We start from the raw sequence: 18,723 nt of genomic DNA, 5'->3' as shown, positions 1-18,723 counted from the left end.
AAGTAAAGGCTAAATTATTGGATGCTCCTGTTCAGCATAATGTTTTGTTTGGATCAAAAGCTGAAGAGGTGATTAAAAAGATGGAGGATAAGGCGAAATCCATGCAAACAATTAAAGATTTCTTACAAGTACAGCCACCTAGATTTAGCAGGAATTGGCCTTCAAAAAATTGGTCCTTTCCCACTTCAGACAGGCCTCAGAGGGGTAGATATAGACGCTCCAGTGGATGGCCTCAAACGCAAGCTTCTTATAGACCAAAACAGTGGACTGCTTCCACCCCTAGGGGAGGAGAGGACAGGTCACAAACTCAAAGGAAACAAACTCAATGACTCCCTCTGTTGGGCTACAGGAACTTCTTGCCTGGAAGCTCCTCTCAGAGGAAAACTCTCTTTTTTATCAAAATTGGACTCAAATAACCCAAGACAAGTGGGTTTTGGATGTGGTTTTAAGAGGTTACAAATTCCATTTTCATACCTTGGCAAGGCCAAGCAGATGGCCAGACCTTCCAAAACATCAATGGACGGAGGCCTTAAACCAGGTGGAAGCTGTTTTGGCTATGAATGCCATAGAACTGGTTCCACTTTCAGAGATGGGAAAAGGTTTTTACTCAAGGCTCTTTCTAGTCCCAAGGAAGCAAAACTCATGGAGGACCCATTCTGGATCTGTCGGTCTTGAACACCTTTCTAGAGATTCCAAAATTCAAGATGCTTACTCTACAGCAGCTACTTCCAATGCTGTCCAAAGATGCATGGATGGTAACTTTGGATTTAAAGGAGGCATATTTACACATTCCCATCAGGCAGGATCGCAGAAAATACCTCAGGTTCAAGGCCGGATCTAGGCACTTTCAATTCTCTGCGCTGCCCTTTGGATTGTCTACTGCGCCCAGGGTCTTCACCAAATGCCTGGCTCCAGTAGTAGCTTACTGCAGACTCAAGGGAATTCAAATTTACCCTTATCTGGACGATTGTCTAATTCAGGCAGACAGCAAGGATGTCTTACTCCAGCATCTAGAATTTGTACAGAACCTCCTCAAGTTCCTGGGATTCTCTGTAAACATAAAAAAGTCAAATTTGACACCATCACAACAGATAAATTTTCTGGGTGCTCTTCTAAACACCACAACCCAGATGACATTTCTGACATCCGAAAAACAATTACAGCTGGCTTCAACTTTCAAAACCTTGGCAACTTTAACTCAACTATCTGCAAAGAAATTCCTGCAGGCTTTGGGTTACACGGCCTCCTGCATCCTTCTCGTACCATATGCAAGACTACACATGAGGAAAATACAATGGTACCTAAACAGTGTATGGTCTCAGCATTGCCACCGTTTAGACATACTGATCTCCGTCCTTCCTTGCCTTCAAAAGGAATTTCTTTGGTGGTCCAGGGCATGTGCTCTAAACAAAGGGAAACCCTTCCGTCTGCCTCCTGCCACTCAGATTCTAACCACGGGCGCCTCGGATTATGCTTGGGGAGCCCATTTTCAGGGCAACTGTCTGCAGGGCCTTTGGACAAAGGATCAGAAGCACCTGCATATCAATTTAAAGGAAATGTTAGCCATTCAGAAAGCTCTATTGGCCTTCAGGAATCTTTTACAACCAGGACAACTACTAATACGGACAGACAACACCACAGTTATGTGGTACATAAACAAGCAAGGGGGATCTCATTCCTACCCCCTTTGCAGACTAGCCATGGATCTATGGAACACAGCTCTAGCTTGCAATCTGGATCTTCAAGCTCAGTTTCTACCAGGGAAACAAAACTTCCTGGCAGACAGTCTGAGCAGAAACCTTTCGGATCCACACGAGTGGATGCTGGACACCAAAATATTCAGGATGATAACAGATTGTCTGGGGATGTCCTCACATAGACCTCTTTGCATCCCATCTCAATCATCAACTACAGAATTTTTGCACCAGGTCTTTCCACAGAGAAGCTTGGAAAGTGGATGCCCTAACATTCAGTTGGAGGAACCTCTCGGGATATGCCTTTCTGCCTCTTCCTCTTCTTCCACGGGTCTTATTGAAGATAAAACAGGACAAGCCCAAGATGATAATCTTGCTGGCTCCAAATTGGCCTCGGCAGTTTTGGTATCCAACTCTAAAAAAAAACCTATGTCTGGAGCCCCCTTAGGTTTTACCTCAGTCTCCGAACCTTCTGTCCCAACATCAGGGTCAGGTTCCACACTCTCATGTCAGAACTCTCAGCCTGGCGGCCTGGTTAATCCAGGGCCTTTGATTTCTTCTTTCCTACCCAAGCAGGTTATGGATGTCATTTTAGAAGCCAGACGTTCTAGCACTAGAAAATCTTATGCAGGAAAATGGAAAAGATTTTTTTCCTGGATGCAGGCTCGGGATTCTGATCCTCTTCTTCCTAACATTACCTTAATTTTACTTTACTTGACAGATCTCTTACATGAGGGTCTCTCTTTCTCTTCCATTAAGATACATGCCTCTGATATTTCTGCTCATTATAATACAGACCCTCCCATCTCTTCCCACCAGCTCATGACAGTTTCTCAGAGGAGCTAAGAACTTAAGACCTCCTAGATCTCCTCCCATTCCTGCTTGGGATCTCAACTATGTTTTGGAAAAACTAACCTTGCCTCCTTTTGAGCCTGCTGCCTCTTCTGACATCAAGTTTTTATCTTGGAAGACAGCTATCTTGTTAGCCCTAACCTCTGCCAGGAGAGTTTCAGAGTTACAAGCTCTTATGGCTGTGGAACCTTATATTATTTTTCATCAAGACAGGGTATCTTTGAGGACTAATCCTACCTTCATGCCTAAGGTGGTTTCCAAAGTGGCTTTAAATCAAACTATCCACTTGCCAACCTTATTCCCCACTCCTCAAAATAAAGGGGAAAGGATCTTACATTCCTTGGATGTACACAGACAACTACGTTTTTACCTGGACAGAACCAAGGACATCAGAAAATCAGAATAATTGTTTGTTTCTTATGCTTCAAGTTCCCAAGGTAAAGCCATTTCAAAACAGACCATTTCTAAATGGATTGCTCATGGAATCAGATTTTGTTATTCACACCATGGAAAGCAAATCCCAGGGAGTATACGGACTCATTCCACCAGAGCGGCTGCCACTCCTGCGGCCTTCCTCAGGGGAGTTCCTACCAAAGACATTTTGGAAGCTGCAACTTGGAGTTCAGTGCATACTTTCTCTAAGCACTACAGTCTACCTCTCTACTCTAAGTCTAGGGCAGGCTTTGCCTCTGCAGTCTTGCAGGGCCTTCTAGCCGCCCCTTCTTCTTTATGACCACCTCCCTTTCTTTCAGCTTTGGGATTCTACCCTACAGTCATGACTGCAACAGTGACACGATGAACATAGTACAGTTGTGTACACCTACCATAAATGTAGATGTTCGAGTGTCTTCACTGTTGCAGTCTGGGTTTCCCTCCCTCCTGTCCCCTCTTATGTTTACTTTTGTGTAGTTCCTTTTTTCACCATTCTTCTGAGGTGTATTTGCAAAGGTTATGGGACCTTTTTCATTTTGTGACTCCTGACATCTGGGGCAAGAAAAACTGGAGAAGATGGCGTCGGCTGTCAGCTTTGTACTCCTGGTGTTCTGACGTCAGGGAACATGGTTGAACAGCCCTCGCCGGACCCAGACTTTGGGATTCTGGCCGACCGAGGGCTGCCTGCCGGCAGGGGAGAACCCTACAGTCATGACTGCAACAGTGAAGACACTCGAACATCTACATTTATTGTAGGTGTACACAACTGTACTTTCTAACCCTACCTGATCCTAAGCCTACCCAATTTCTAAACTTAAACTTCTGATTGTTTACTATGTCTAAAATCCCACTGACTTCCCAAAACCTAATCTGCAAATCACTCACTAAATCTAAAATTCCACCCCGCTTCCTAAACCTAAAGTCCCCCCCATTTCCCTTTGTGACTTACATAGCCTGTGAGCACTTCCTGAATCCCTTCCCTAGCATGCCATCAGTTGTATGCAACAGAAACTTGACTGAACTTATGAGCAACCAACAGCGTAGGCTATAAGATGGCGGAGTCTTTGCAATAAGGAAGTGAAAGATCAGAAACACGTTCTGGAAAAACAGTCGAGAGAGTAGGGTTTTATACATTTAAATTTTCTTGCAGTTTTAGCAATGTTTCGAGCAGTAGCACTTAGGCATCGGGTGACATGCTTGTATGAAGTCAGAGGATTTACCAGAGGAAGTTAAATCTAAAATATCAGAGGTGTATGAATCTGTTTACATACATGTGTGTATGTGTATGTGTATACAGTGCATAGAAAAATATACACACTCCTGTTAAAATGCCAGGTTTTTGTGATATAAAAAATGAGACTACAGTAAATCATTTCAAAACTTTTCCCACCTTTAATGTGACCTATAACCTGTACAATTCAGTTGAAAAACAAACAGATATGTTAAGGGAAAAAATATAAAAAATAAAAAACAATGCAGTAAGCTGGTTGCATAAGTGTGCACACTTTGATTTAATTACATTCAGTCTTCTTGGGTAGAAGTCTTTCAACATGGCACATCTTGAATTGGCAATATTTGCCCACTCTTTCTTGCAAAAGTGGTCCAAATCTGTCAGACTTCGAGGGCATCTCTTGTGCATAGCCATCTTCAGGTCTCCCCACAGATTTTCTATTGGATTTAGGTCTTGGCTCTGGCTGTGTCATTCCAAAACTTTAATTTTCTTCTGGTGAAGCCATTCTTTTGTTGATTTGGATGTATGCTTAAAGTCACTGTTGTCTTGAAAGGTGGAATTCCTCTTCATCTTCAGCTTTCCAGCAGACGCCTGAATGTTTTGGGCCAAAAGTGACCGGTATTTGGAACTGTTCATAATTCCCTCCACCTTGACTAGAGCCCCAGTTCCAGCTGAAGAAAAGCAACCCCAAAGCATGATACTGTCACCATCATGCTTCACCGTGGGGATGGTGTTTTTTTGGTGATGCAAAGTGTTATTTTTGCACCAAACGTTCCTTTTGGAACTGTGGCCAAAAAGTTCAACCTTGTTCTCATCAGACCATAACACATTTTCCCACATGCTTTTGGGAGACTTGATGTATTGTTTTGCAAATTTTAGCTGGGCCTGGATGATTTTCTGTGTACGAAACAGCTTCCGTCTTGCAACCCTACCCCATAGTCCAGACATATGGAGAATACGGGAGATTGTTGTCACATGTAGTACACAACCCGTACTTGCCAGAAATTCCTGCAGCTCCTTCGGTGTTGCTGTAGATCTCTTGGCAGCCTCCCTGTCCAGTTTTCATCTTGTATTTTCATCAATTTTGGAGGGACTTCCAGTTCTTTGCAACGTCACAATTGTCCCATATTTTCTCCACTTTTTGATGACTGTCTTCACTGTGTTCCATGGTATATGCAATGCTGTGGACATTTTTGTACACTTCCCCTGACTTACTTTCGCCGCCCCCTTAGATTAGTTCCCTGTGCCTCTGTCCAGCAGAGCCACTCAAGTGATCCCCGAGGTAAACTTTCTGTTTCCCATCCACTCAAGTGTGTCATCACACAGAGTGAAATGTTTGATGTAAGGTGTTGACATACAGAAACGTTGACACGTTACACAGATCAATGCAAACATTGTTGTATATTGCAGACATTCATGCACTTCAAAAATGCATTTAGTCAAATAAACATTTGCTGAAACTACTGCAATCACAAAAGTAAAAAAAAAGTTTTTGCCATCTGTGAACAACAAAAAGAAATTGCTACTGCCTTTCAGACACAATTTTTTTTTTTTTTTTTTTTTAGTAAGGTAATGCTTATGACTGGGGTTAGGGGCAGTCTTATGCTTAGAGTTAGCAGGCCTCCTTGCATCATCTTACGCATGTGTGCTAACCCTAATCCTAACCATGACCACTAAGCAAAACATACCCACATATGTCAGAAAATCTATTCCCTTCTCTAGCCCTTGCTCTAACTCTGACCTGCAAATACTCACTCTCATTTTCAACCTAATGCCAAAGTTGTCAGTATATCTGAAAATGTCAGCTTTACCAAGCATTCCCAGTTACGATAGCGTGGAATACCTTAATGGAAAGCAACATTTAATACTGCTTCTTTTGATGACTCATGCACTCATTCAACAAGCTGTGCCACCACAAATGTCTCTCAACATGCAGCACATTCAGCAGTGTAGTCCTGCCAGGTGTGTGTGTGTGTGTGTGTGTGTGTGTGTGTGTGTGCGCGCGTGTGTGTGTTTGTGCGTAGTATATATATATATATATATATATATATATATATATATATATATATATATTATCTTACCTTTAACCCAGTTGAAAAAGTATCTGAAAAAAGTAGGTGTGTCCAGATCTTGGCACGATTCCTACCACCTCACAATACCACGTTTCCATAGGACTTAAGATTAAGAATTTTCACAGGCCTTCACAGAATGGTAATACGTCTTCAGAAGTCTTGTCCTGTTAAGCACATTAAAGCCAGCCAGACATAATTTTATCAGTCCCCAGACAGCTTCTTGCATTTTTTAGAAGGCTTGTTCTTGGGCTTTAAGCACCATGTATGAAAGCAAATAACATTAATATGATGTTTTTTGTACTTATTAATCATTTACCCAAAGTGTTTTAGAAAGCAAATAGCATTAATATGATGTGTTTTATACTTATTAATCATTTACCCAAAGTGTTTTAGACTTAAAGGTCATGTAACGAAGATGCCAAGTTGAAAATTACATTTTATTACATTTTTCAGGTTGCAAAATAAGCAAGTTCCTTTTCTGCTTATGAGCTGGATAAACTCAGACACATATTTGAAATAAAATGGCAAATTCTTGGACTGGTTTCATAAAGGTTACCAGAAAATTTACGGTGTCTGCACCTTTCTGAGTGAAATGACAGCACAAGCATTTGTGGTAGGGCTGTTCTTGAATTCAGAAAGTGTACACAAAGTGTACACTTTGTGGTAACCTTTATGAATTTTCCTGCTGGTCTCTTATTTAGAAAAGATTACAGCTATGTTTATGCTACAGACACAATTAGTTTTATTAGGAAGACGATCATTTTTTTTTATCCACATTGTTGTGGATTTTCAGTGATATGTTACTATTTCTATTTTTTTATAGACAGGCAGGCACAATTTCACAGCCGTTGCATATTGCACAGAAAATTATAGTTTTCAGTTTGAAGATTACACTTTGCAGGTTACTTGTTAATATTCAAGTTATTTTTTTTTTAATTCACAGCTTTAACTTTTTTCCTTGACCTTGAATGTTTCTATGAAACTACCAAAAATGTACAGTTCTTTAATAAAAATCAAAGTCTTTTTGTCAGCAGCTGTCATTATTGTGACCATAAAACATTACAAACACTTGACCATAAATACCAGTCATGGTTACACACTTACATTTTTGCAGGGGAAACAAGCCTCCTGCACCCACACACCCTCACTGCTTATGTATAGCATCTGTAAGATCACCATGTCTCTGAAAAATTATAACTCATTGGGATACTACAGTCTGCATCTGTAAGTAAAATTCCCGATGGTCATACTTAGTAATTGCTCATAAGTGTGCCGATCACTAGTGTGTTGAACTAACATAGGCATGTAAGTAGTTTTCCTGGTAATTGTTGTACACATTGCTGTTTTGAATGGTATCATTGTGTGGACTAAATCCATCTTTTATTGACTGATCTTTTTAGATTTGTGAGTTACATGATTATTTAGTTTAATTCATGATATCATCATCTGAGACCTTATTGTTAAGCAAACTAGTACTTAATCTCCAAACCTTTTTCTAGTTTGTGTATTTCGTAAGTAACTGCAATTGACTGCTCTTCTGGTTGTAAACTGTTTTTTTTACATTTATATTTTTGGTGTATTTATTATATATAGTTTCCGTAATTAAACTGTATATATAATCTGTTAAAACTGGTGACCTGCCATTTATGTTGTGTATTCACCAGTACTGCATATTACGGAGGATGTGTGCATTACTGGCAGCTTGAATAACTATGTCTATAATTTTCATCTCTTTGAGGAAGTATAATACTACTTATGAGTTTACCAAGATGTTACGGCTTACTGTTAGTGATCCTACTTGTAGAAGATAGTACAGTTTGGGCTTTAACAGTGCCTAAATACAGCTAATTGACTGCCATAAGCAAACATCCCTATAGTGAATAATGATTAAAAAAAATTCAAAGGGAATGTTTAAAAGGGCAGGATATATAAGGGGGTCTCAATCCTCTTACTTCCAAACCTGAGCAAGCACAAGACCGGTTCTGGTTCTTAAAAAAAATTGGTTCTTTGCAGAGAATACACTACTGTTTGGAGAAATTCTGTCCTGAAAATGAGACACTGAAAGTGGGTAAGCCCAGTCCTCTTGTGATGAATGGCTTATACAGCTGTACTTTGTGTCAAGCACTTTGTTTTGAAACTGTGGTTTGAGAAAAGTTGCATTATGCGAAGTTCATACTTCTACACGGTTCTTTCAGAATGACTTGTGGTGTGTTAGTGTTGTCCGGAAGTAATTTTATTAATTAAGAATTGCTATGTGGTTGTGAATTTTCACCCTTCTCTTAGTATTATACCCAAACCCAAGGCCTCACTGTTTTTTGGAGTTGATATTTTAGGTGGCAAGTAACTTATAAAAAAGATTTTAATAAGGTAAACACAATAAGCTGAAAGTTATTTATTGATATGTACTTTTATCAATCCGCTCTCCTTCTTGGTACGTATTACTTTCTATTTAATGTTTTCATATTTATATTGCTTTTTACCATTGTATGTTTTCTTTCTGCTGTGGCATCAGCTGACAGTCATGTTGTATGAACTTGCGATCTTTCTTCTGGTCTCCTTTAAATGTGAAGCTTTATTAAAAAATGCAATGTCACGATGTATGAATTTTAAGTAGCCTGTAGTAGTTCATTTTGAAAATTTTAGAATTCTTTTTTTCACAACTAGAGTTTTCAGATGTATATTATTCAGAACTACAAAGGTTTGTTTTCATTTCTATGATCTAATTTAATGTTTAATTTTTCCAGTGCTGGTTGGTGACTTTTCAGTGAGTTTTTAATTTCTTATTTTTCACCCTCGACAGATCATTAAACTTTATTTGGCATCTAGTTGAAAAGGAACTTGATTTTTATAGTACCTTTTATTAGTAGGCATAAATAAATAAAATCATGTTTGTTTATTGGCTGTGTGGCATAGACTAAAGAAACCCTGGCTACAGTTCAAATAACTGTGGGCCAGCTAGCAGCATGAGGGCAAAACAAGCCAGCTGATGGAAGTGGGAGTAAGGGGCCAATGCCAGCTTGCCCCTTTCTTGAGAGAGGGAGTCAGTTGACTTTTTTCTTCACCCCTTCAGGAGACTGGAAAGTGCTGCAACAATGGAATGGACGTGTGCTTTGGTTTGCCAAACAATGTGCAAGCTGTGTAGCCAAATTTATGTTTGTGCACAGAAAGTCATGTGTTACTAGCAGGTGTTGTGGACCTTGTCTTGGTGGTTCAAACTAAAAGCTGAAGGGAGCATGGAGTTGCCTGAAAGTTGACATATCCGCTGATCAGTTGTCATCCTGTACCACTGTTGGTTACTGTGCACCCGTATGCTGTACAGAAAGGAAAATCCTCCCTAGAAACAGGAGAAGCCCCACACACTGTAATCTGAGGTGCATTGGTTGGAAGGTGGCTTGACTAGCTTGGAGGGTAGAGAAAAGGCAGGTGTTTGGAGGGCACTGAAAAACATGTGCTTTATTAAGACTACCAACATATTTTCACTTTATTAATGTTTCATGCCTGGATCATTCTTTTTAATTTAATGAATTTTTGAGGGTTTGATTTTTTTTTCTTCTTATTCATAAAGATGTTTGTTTTGAGCTAGCATAATTTTTTGCACTGGTTCCTCTGAAGGTGCAGAACCACTAACTTATACCTCTTCTATGGCTGACACATGATGAAACAGTATATACTGGCAGACATATTCAGCTCTAAACCATACAACAAATAAAACAAAAAAGAGTGAAAATATAAAATAAACAACCAGCAAAACCAGGATCCACCACAATAAATTTAATCCAACCTCTAGCGCCTCGGCAGTAGCCTTCCAAGGAGAAGGCGGTAGAGGTTGGATTAAATTTATATTCACCTCTAAAGTTTGTTACGGTGAAGGCCTTATACCATTAGTGGTGTTTTTTTATTAAACATTGATTAACATTCTGAATTCAGCTGCAGGTAGATTTTTTTTATTACAGGTAGCAAACAATCGGTTATTCTGCATACTGTTTACAATACAGTGTTTTTGTTATCCTGTTTGTATCCAGCCTTTTTACCTATTAACAGAAAACTTACTAATTTTTAGATTTATTGTTGATTTTCTGTTATGTATACATTGATGTCAAAATAATTTATAGGCGCAAGAGACTGATCAAGTTTAAGGGTTCACATAGGAGTTTTTAAAAAGGAGTTTTAGACTTAGACCTCTGAAGAACCTGTGTACTTTATTCATCTGTTATACTTATCTCTTCAGCATGTTTATGGTCCTGTTTCTTTCCTTTATAGCTCCCCAAATGGGATTAGTACCATTTCACATGAATATCTAAAGGGAAGCTATGCACTAGATTTGGAAGCAGTGAAAAGTGGGGCAAGCAACCTACCTCACCTTAACAGCACACTTATCAGTGCCTGTAAAAAGCTGCATGGGTAAGTTACCATCTTTTCTGACTATATTTGCATCTAAAGTAACGTTTCTAAGAACTAACATGATTGCGGGTTTTACCTTCTTCACTTCTCATGATCCCTTGTCATGAACTCTAGAAACTGCTGCCAATGGAGTAGGAATTTTAGCACTAAATGCACTGCAGATAACCCAGGTTCAACTAGCAGGCCCACATGTTGGATGCACCAGTTGATGAAATGGGAGTTATTGACTGAAGATGGCTCACACATATTGGAGAAGTGGGGACACAGTAGGCTCCTCTTTGGGAGCACCTTCTCATATAGAAAAGTAGGCTGGAGATCCAGGGCAGAGAAGGTAGATGTAAGGCAGCATGGGCACTTGCCTACAAATGTAAGTCTTTAACATAAAGGTCTTACTAACAGGAATTGCAGGACTGCTCCTGCCCTGTAAAATAAATTTGAAGACTAGCACATCAGGACAATGTTGGGCTGCTGTGTGTAGTATGTAGGCATCAGTTTATCCTAATGTGAACTAAAAGAACAGATTGAGGCCTTATGTAGATGTGTCGTGGGACCAAAGGAAAAAAGAAACAGACTGACTACATATTCAAACATGTCTGAGTGATGCAAAAGCTTTCAAGGTCAGGAAGTTGGGAGCAAACTGCTGATGCTGGCTCTCACCACCTCTAGGGAGAGATTGATTAGCTGCATATGTACAATGTTACTTTGGTAGCCACTAAATTCCTAGACTTGGAGTTCAGGATGGCGGCGTAGAGTGCAGATGTGCTGTAACCTACCTCCATCAACTTGATGAGAACTTACAGAAAAAAAAAACTAGCACTAGTTTACAATACTTAATTTGTCTGCACATGATAGCATGAACAAACAAGATAAGAAAAAAATCAAAAAATAAAACTGAGTGTAGGTGCAATGGAAGACAGAAATTTAGAAACTATGCCACGAGATACCTATTCCAGGGAGAACATTTGAGAAGGCCAACCCAGTTAGCTTCTGCTCCTCCTTTCTCCTTTCCACTTTTACAAAAAAAATATATATTTTCTAAGCTTGTTTCCTGCCTTTCCTATAAATTGTCTAGTCCAGATACAGAATTGCTGTATCCAGGACTGTCTGTAAGCTTCTGAGCCCCCAATCCTTTCTGTGTTGGAGGGAAGCCTTCTAGCTTAATTTTGTTTCTTAGAACTAGCCAGTTTTCTAGTTTCAGTACTCAAATTTGTTTCTTTGAGCTCAGCACTTGTTCAGAACTCATTGTAAGCACTAAATAAGCTACAAATTACTACAGCAGTCAACTTTCCTCACTTGTCTTGAGGAAAACAGTTTTTAGTACTTAGTAAATAAGCACCTATCCAGGCATGTCTAAGGGTCAGCCCCAGGTGTTTTCTCCTGTCTACCTGATGAATCTGGGCATCTTGGGGCAATGCAGCAATTGCCTCATGTACACCCTCTCCTCCTACCACCCAACACTACAACCTGTGAGAGATGCACTTATATAACCAAACTGGAAGCAAAGCTCTCTTCACCCAAGACTGGACTAGACATTCAAGAGGAGAAGGTAAACACTTGCAATACACTACACTCTTCACATAGTCCCTGAAAACCTACACCACCAAAACATACACCTACATTCATGGAGGCTCTCAAAAAAATCTACCCAAGCAACAAGGACCTCCAAAGCAGAAACGCAAGCAACCTCCACCCCCCCAACATAACCCAAATGACACATAGCCCACAAACTGTGTGCCACTCAACCACAGCCCATAAGGCATAACAAAGTACCCAACACTCTAGTCATAGGTGACTCTATAGTCAGGCACACTGATGTTCCACTCACTAGGCTAAACAAGGCGAAAGTTACTGTCAGCTGCCTGTCAAGTGCCAGGATCCGCCACATAACGCATGCACTCAGGTCATTCCACAGCAAGTACAAATATGACTCTGTCATTGTCCATGTTGGTGTGAATGACCAGAGACGTAACTTCCTGGACTGTATGAAAAGAGACATGGAGGAGCTTTCTGATTTTGTAGCCCAGGCAGGTATGACCCTAGCCCTGAGTCGCATCCTGCCATTACCCAGAATGATACCACAGTACAAGGACAAAATGATTGACTTTAACAATTAGCTAAGCTTCTGGTGTCATTCTAAGGGGATCCAGTATCTGTCTGCCTGGGATGATATGATCGACAAACCATGATGCTTTGTCAGAGATGGCCTGCACCTCTCGACCCTGGGATTCCGGATAATGGCTAAGGCTCTTGCCACCCCTATAGTTCCTTTTTTAGGCAAGATTCAAATGATAAATTCACTACCATAACAGGTACAAGCAAGCAAAATCTGAGGGTAATGCTACTTAATGCTAGAAGTCTAAACCTCAAAATGTACTCACTTGAGGCACTCCTTAAAGTGGAGAACATCGACATCTGTGCAGTGACAGAGACCTGGTTCAAGGCTTCAGAGAGCACCCCTGCATTACCAGGCTATAATTCATACCACACCTTTCGGCCACCTAACCCAGAACGAAGCACTAAAGACGTAGGCGTGTCCATATTCATTAAGGATATCCACAACTCCAGGCTAGTTGCTCAGCATAATGCATCTGAGATTATCCAAGTGCAAATAATTCTGGGCAAGACTGCAATGCAAATTGTAGCTTGCTACAGATCCCCCACCATGCCCCAGGATTCCCACTCCTCATTTCTTGATACACTGGAAAATATTAGGGTACAACCTAACACCCTAATAATGGGCGATTTCAACTACCCCATTAACTGGGAAAACTACTCATGTACCAGCTCTTGTGCTCAACGTTTTCTGGAATTCATAATTTCCAATGCCTTGGATCAACTTATCCACACCCCCCACCAGGGGCAGCAATATCCTAGACCTGGTCGTTACCAACATGGGCAACCGGTGTTCCACACCAGAGGTCAATTCCTCAGTCAAATCTGACCACAAGCAAATCACCCTAGGCATCCACATCCCACCCCCCCACCCCCCATTAGGGAAACCACCGTAAATCTTTCTCCAAAGTCAACTTCACGCTTCTTAAGACAGAAGTGGCAAACATGCTGACGGACAATAGAGATAGAACTGCTGAATCCTATGCAATTGCACTTTATAAGGATATGGACAAAATCCTCTACTAATGCATTCTACGGGCACCTACAAGAATGCATGGGTCGTGCTATCCCAAGCAAAACCAAGACTCACTCCTCCAAGAAAAGGAAAACCAGTCTGGTGGACCCCTGCCATAAACAAGCTATACAATAGAAGGAGGAAACTAGTACAGAAAAGAGTAAAATCTCAAGAAGGGAAGACATCACTGATCAGTATCAGCAAGAAACTACAATCCCTCATAAAATCATCCAAGGCTAGCTTTGAAAGAAAAATTGCCAAGGACTCCAAAGATAACCACAAGGCATTCTTTAGCTATATCAAGAATCTAAGTGGCAATGCTCAGATCTGCTCTTAGTAAGTGCAAAATGGTACAAAATACACTGGACCGATCGATATCGCCAACATCCTGGCAGACAGGTTCAGTGCAAACTTCACTTCCCTCTCACCCCTAAAAGGGCCCATAACCATACCAGAAGAATGTAGAGCCCCTGAAATCACTGACACTCAGGTTAAAACAGCCCTCTGCAAAGCCAAAAACACAGCATCAGTGGGACCAGACGCTGTCCCAGGCTGCATCCTACACAAGCTCAAAGATGAACTAACCCTTCACCTAAACACACTGTTCAAACTCAGCCTCTCCACAGGCTACGTACCCATAGAATGGCGCACGGCAATGGTTATTCCACTCCACAAAGGTGGAGCCACAACAGACCCTGGGAACTATCGCCGTATAATTTGTTGGGAGGGAGGGTTGGGAGGATGGTCTAATGGTTAAGGTGTTTGCTTTGCAAATGCAAAGTGCAGGGTTTGATTCTCACAAGAGATAATTGGCTAGGCTTAAAATGGCTCACAAGAGCAGTTAGCTTAGTACTAATCGATGAACCTATAAGCACATGAGTGCATGGATCATGCAATCCCTAACAGATCCAAGATACTATCCTCCAAAAAAAGGAAGCCAATCTGGTGGTCCCCTGCTATAAGCAAACTCTACAACAGAAGAAAGAAACTATTGCAGAAAAGAGTAAAGTCCCATGATTGGAGGAACTCCGTGGTCAGCCTCAGTAAGAAACTGAGATCCCTCATAAAATCCTCCAAAGCTAGTTACGAAAACAAAATTGCCACTGATTCTAAAGACAACCACAAAGCATTCTATAGCTATGTCAAGAATCTCAATGGCAACACTCAGATCTGCTCTGAGTTACAGCACAATGGCACTAAATATACAGAACCAACTGAAATTGCCAACATCCTGGCAGATAGATTCAGTGCTAATTTTACCCCCCTCTCTCATCCTCTAAAGGGCCCATCTCTATACTGGAAGAATGCAAAGTACCTGCAATCATGGCTGCACAGGTTAAAAAAAAACACTCTCTAAAGCCAAGAACACAGCATCCATGGGACCTGACAACATCCCAGGCTGCGTTCTACATGAACTACAAAACGAACTGGCACCCCACCTAAGTACCATGTTCAATCATAGCCTCACCTCAGGCTTTGTACCCACTGAATGGTGCACAGCAATGGTTATCCCACTCCACAAAGGGGGAGCCACCACGGCCCCCGACACTGCCACCCCATTAGCCTGACGAGCCCGGTCTGCAAGGCTATGAAGCATATCATCATGGAACTTGTAAACAATGACATTGGTAATCTCCAAACTCTGGACCCTACCCAGTTCGGGTTTGTAAAAGGCAGATCATGTCTCCTAAACCTGATAGACTTCTTTGAAGTGGTCACCAAAGCCGTAGATGAGGGTAAGGTGGTTTACACAGCCTATCTTGATCTCGCCAAGGCTTTCGACACAATCCCCCACTCTGGAATTATAAACAAACTCACTAAACTAGGTATAAATCCCTATGTCACAAGATGGGTTGCCAACTGGCTCACTGACAGAACCCACACTGTGAAAGTAGCAGACTCTAAATCCAACTTCAGACCAGTGACAAGTGGAGTACCACAGGGTTCAGTCCTAGGTCCTCTCCTGTTTGGTATCTACTTCTCTGAAGTACAGGCTAACACAGAAGGGTTTTGGCTAACAAAGTTCACAGATGACTGCAAACTAGGAGCCATCATCAAAACTCCTAACTATGTGGACATCCTACAAAAGGGCCTCACTGTGGCAGATGCCTGGTGTCAAAGCCATGGCCTCAATGTCAGTGCCAAAAAGTGCATTGTTATCCCTTTTGGTAAAAACTCTGTACCCATGAACAATCACATAGGCGGTAGTCTACTTAACATCGAAAGTGTGATGAGACCTTGGGACACAGGTGGACAGTAGTCTCTCCTTTGATAATCACATTGCCACAGTAGTCAGGAAATCCTTCTACGTGGCACACCTCATCAATAAAGGTTTCTCATCCAGGAAAAAAGAGGTCATTGTTCCCCTCTACTCATCACTCATTAGACCCATTATAGAGTACAACGCCTCTTTTGGTATGTACCTCACAAGACATCTACAACAACTGGAAAGGCCACAGAAATACCTCACAAAGAGGATTACCGGCCTCAAACAGATGCCCTACGCAGACCATCTCAAAAAACTCCAGCTTTACTCTTGTCTCATATTGCCTGCTCAGAGGTGATCTCTGCCTAACATGCAAAGCTATGTCAAACCCAGAGCTGTTGGACATGCTCCACATTAACAAATCCCAATCCCTCCAAGCTACACGTTCTATGGAACTAAACCTTGTCACCACAATAAACAGAACATGCTGGAGGGATAGATTTCTGTCCCAGAGACTTCCTATACTCTGGAACAAACTACCTATCTGTATCAAACAAAGCTCCTCATTAGCACTCTTCAAGAAAAATCTTGATGACTGGATGGGAGATAGGAAATTCACCGTGGGGATCACTTCTGTGGCTCTGCTAGACAGGGGCACAGAAAAATAATTTTCTTGGGTGGCAAAAGCCAGGGTACCATTTGGCTAGGCTTATATAGGCTCTAGGGCCAATAGCCTAGTACCTACCTATGAAGATGTAGACACTCTACTAGACAGTGCAGGAAGAAGTGAGTATCTGAGAGTAGGCCAGAGGTTCCCTTGAGGAGAAGATAAAATATTCACACAACTTTTTAAAAGATCTGACGCTTTAGAAGTATACATAAAAGAAAACAGCAGAAAGATAAAAGAATTGAAGAGGTAGCCAACAAGCACACTGAAGAGATGGAAAAGTGCTCCAAAGACAATCAAACTATAAAAGTAAGAATAGTGGAGTATGAATTACAGCAGGAAGACATGATGCAGAAGCTAGTAGATCTGAAAGATCACTCATGAAGAGATAATGTACGCTTCACTGTGACACCTGAGCAGAAGGAAGGTCCTGATTGCAAGAACATCATGGCCCAGTGGCTGAGCAGCTGGACTAGACTGGCAACCAAGGATATGCTCATTGAAAGGGCAACACAGAGTGTACTTACCAGCGGCACTAATGAAGAACCTGCCTATGCCAATGTTAGTCAAGTTCCAGAGCTATAAACAGAAACAATGGCTACTAAGTGCCCTACAGAATTTGGATAAAAACTTGAATATAGGGAACAACAGAGTGCATGTTAACTCTACAAGACAGTGAAGAAAAAAATATATCCCGGATATTAGAATTGGCAAACAATTGGGCTTGTGTGTTAATCTTAGGTATCCAGCGACACTGCAAATTTTCTTCCCACACAGAATTAAACTGTATCTCTTCATGAAAGATCACTCGGGAACAGAAAGGCTACATGGAAGAGCCGGGAGCATCTTGACCAAATCAAGAGATACCTGATGTACAGATAAACAATACAGCTCTCCAGAAAGGTGAGGAATCCACCAGAATGCCAGTGAAACAGTTTGCTGTGTTCCACCAGCAAATGATTGAGAAAAAGGCAAATGAAAGAATTTTACCAAATTCATAGAAACAAGATGGGGCACAATTAATGCCATGTGTGAAGATCAAATAGACCTCTAGATGGCATCAACAGCAACCCCCTAAGCACAAAACCTATGGTGAGAGACCTGGGCACTCAGGTTGATAACCTCACATTCAATCATCATGTAGCAGCAGTGGTCAGAAAAGCCTTTTACTTGGTTCATCTCATAAGTAAAGGGATTGCATCCAGAAAAAAGGTTATTACCTCTCTATACGTCTCCCTTATTAGACCAATAATTGAATGTAACGCCCCTGTTTGGTATGTACCTCTCCAGACATCTGCACTAACTGGAAAGGCCACTGAAATACCTCACAGAGAATCCATGGCCTCCAACACATGTCCTTTGAAGACATGCTCAAATCACTATCACTCTATTTGGTATTGTGCAGATTGCTCAGGGATGATCTGTGTCTCACCTACAAGGCAATCTTGGAACCTGCCCTACTAGAGATGCTCCATATCCGTAAGTCTAACTCCTCATGCATTACCCACTCGAAAGGCCATCAACAAAACCTGCTGGAGAGACAGGTTTGTCTCCCATGAGCTGCCCCATCTCTGGAATAGACTTCCAATACACGTCAAACAGAGCACTTCACTGACCCTCTTCAAGCGCAGGCTTGATGAGTGGATGGGAAACCACAAATTTGTCCCAGAGATTCCACCTGTGTCCCTTATTATTAGGCGAAACAGGTTTTGACTGAGGTTTCTTTTTGGGGATAAACTCTTGGCCTGGCTTGTAAGGGCACCAGGGCCATTAGCCTAGTAACCTGCTATGATAGCATCCTTAGTAACATCATCTATATGGTAACATGTATAGCAGTAAATATATTGAGAACCAGAGTTGCATATGGATGACTGCTGATGTACAAGAGGCCAGCATACCTGTCAGCTGTACAGACTTTCACAGAATATCCAAATTTTTGCCTCATATTTTTGATCTGTTCCTCATAACATTTGTGGTTTTCTGGCCAATCTTTGAAGATTGACGTGACTAAATAATACTAAATAATGACGGACATTTGAGT

The 18,723-nt window shown here is 41.3% G+C and overlaps 1 protein-coding gene across 1 annotated transcript in view; it reads left to right on the top strand.

The window, feature by feature from the left end:
- INPPL1 (inositol polyphosphate phosphatase like 1) overlaps positions 1-18,723 on the top strand; it is a 1,746,155-nt gene that overhangs the window by 366,012 nt on the left and 1,361,420 nt on the right. Inside the window, exon 5 of the mRNA XM_044073026.1 lies at positions 10,542-10,682. Coding sequence (XP_043928961.1) covers positions 10,542-10,682 — 141 coding nt within the window. The remainder of the gene's footprint in view (positions 1-10,541; positions 10,683-18,723) is intronic.

Source organism: Protopterus annectens, chromosome 5.part1 (assembly GCF_019279795.1).
Source record: "Protopterus annectens isolate FY-2018-M chromosome 5.part1, PAN1.0, whole genome shotgun sequence".
Classification (NCBI taxonomy): domain Eukaryota; kingdom Metazoa; phylum Chordata; order Ceratodontiformes; family Protopteridae; genus Protopterus; species Protopterus annectens.
This window is presented reverse-complemented; position numbering and strand designations above follow the sequence as displayed.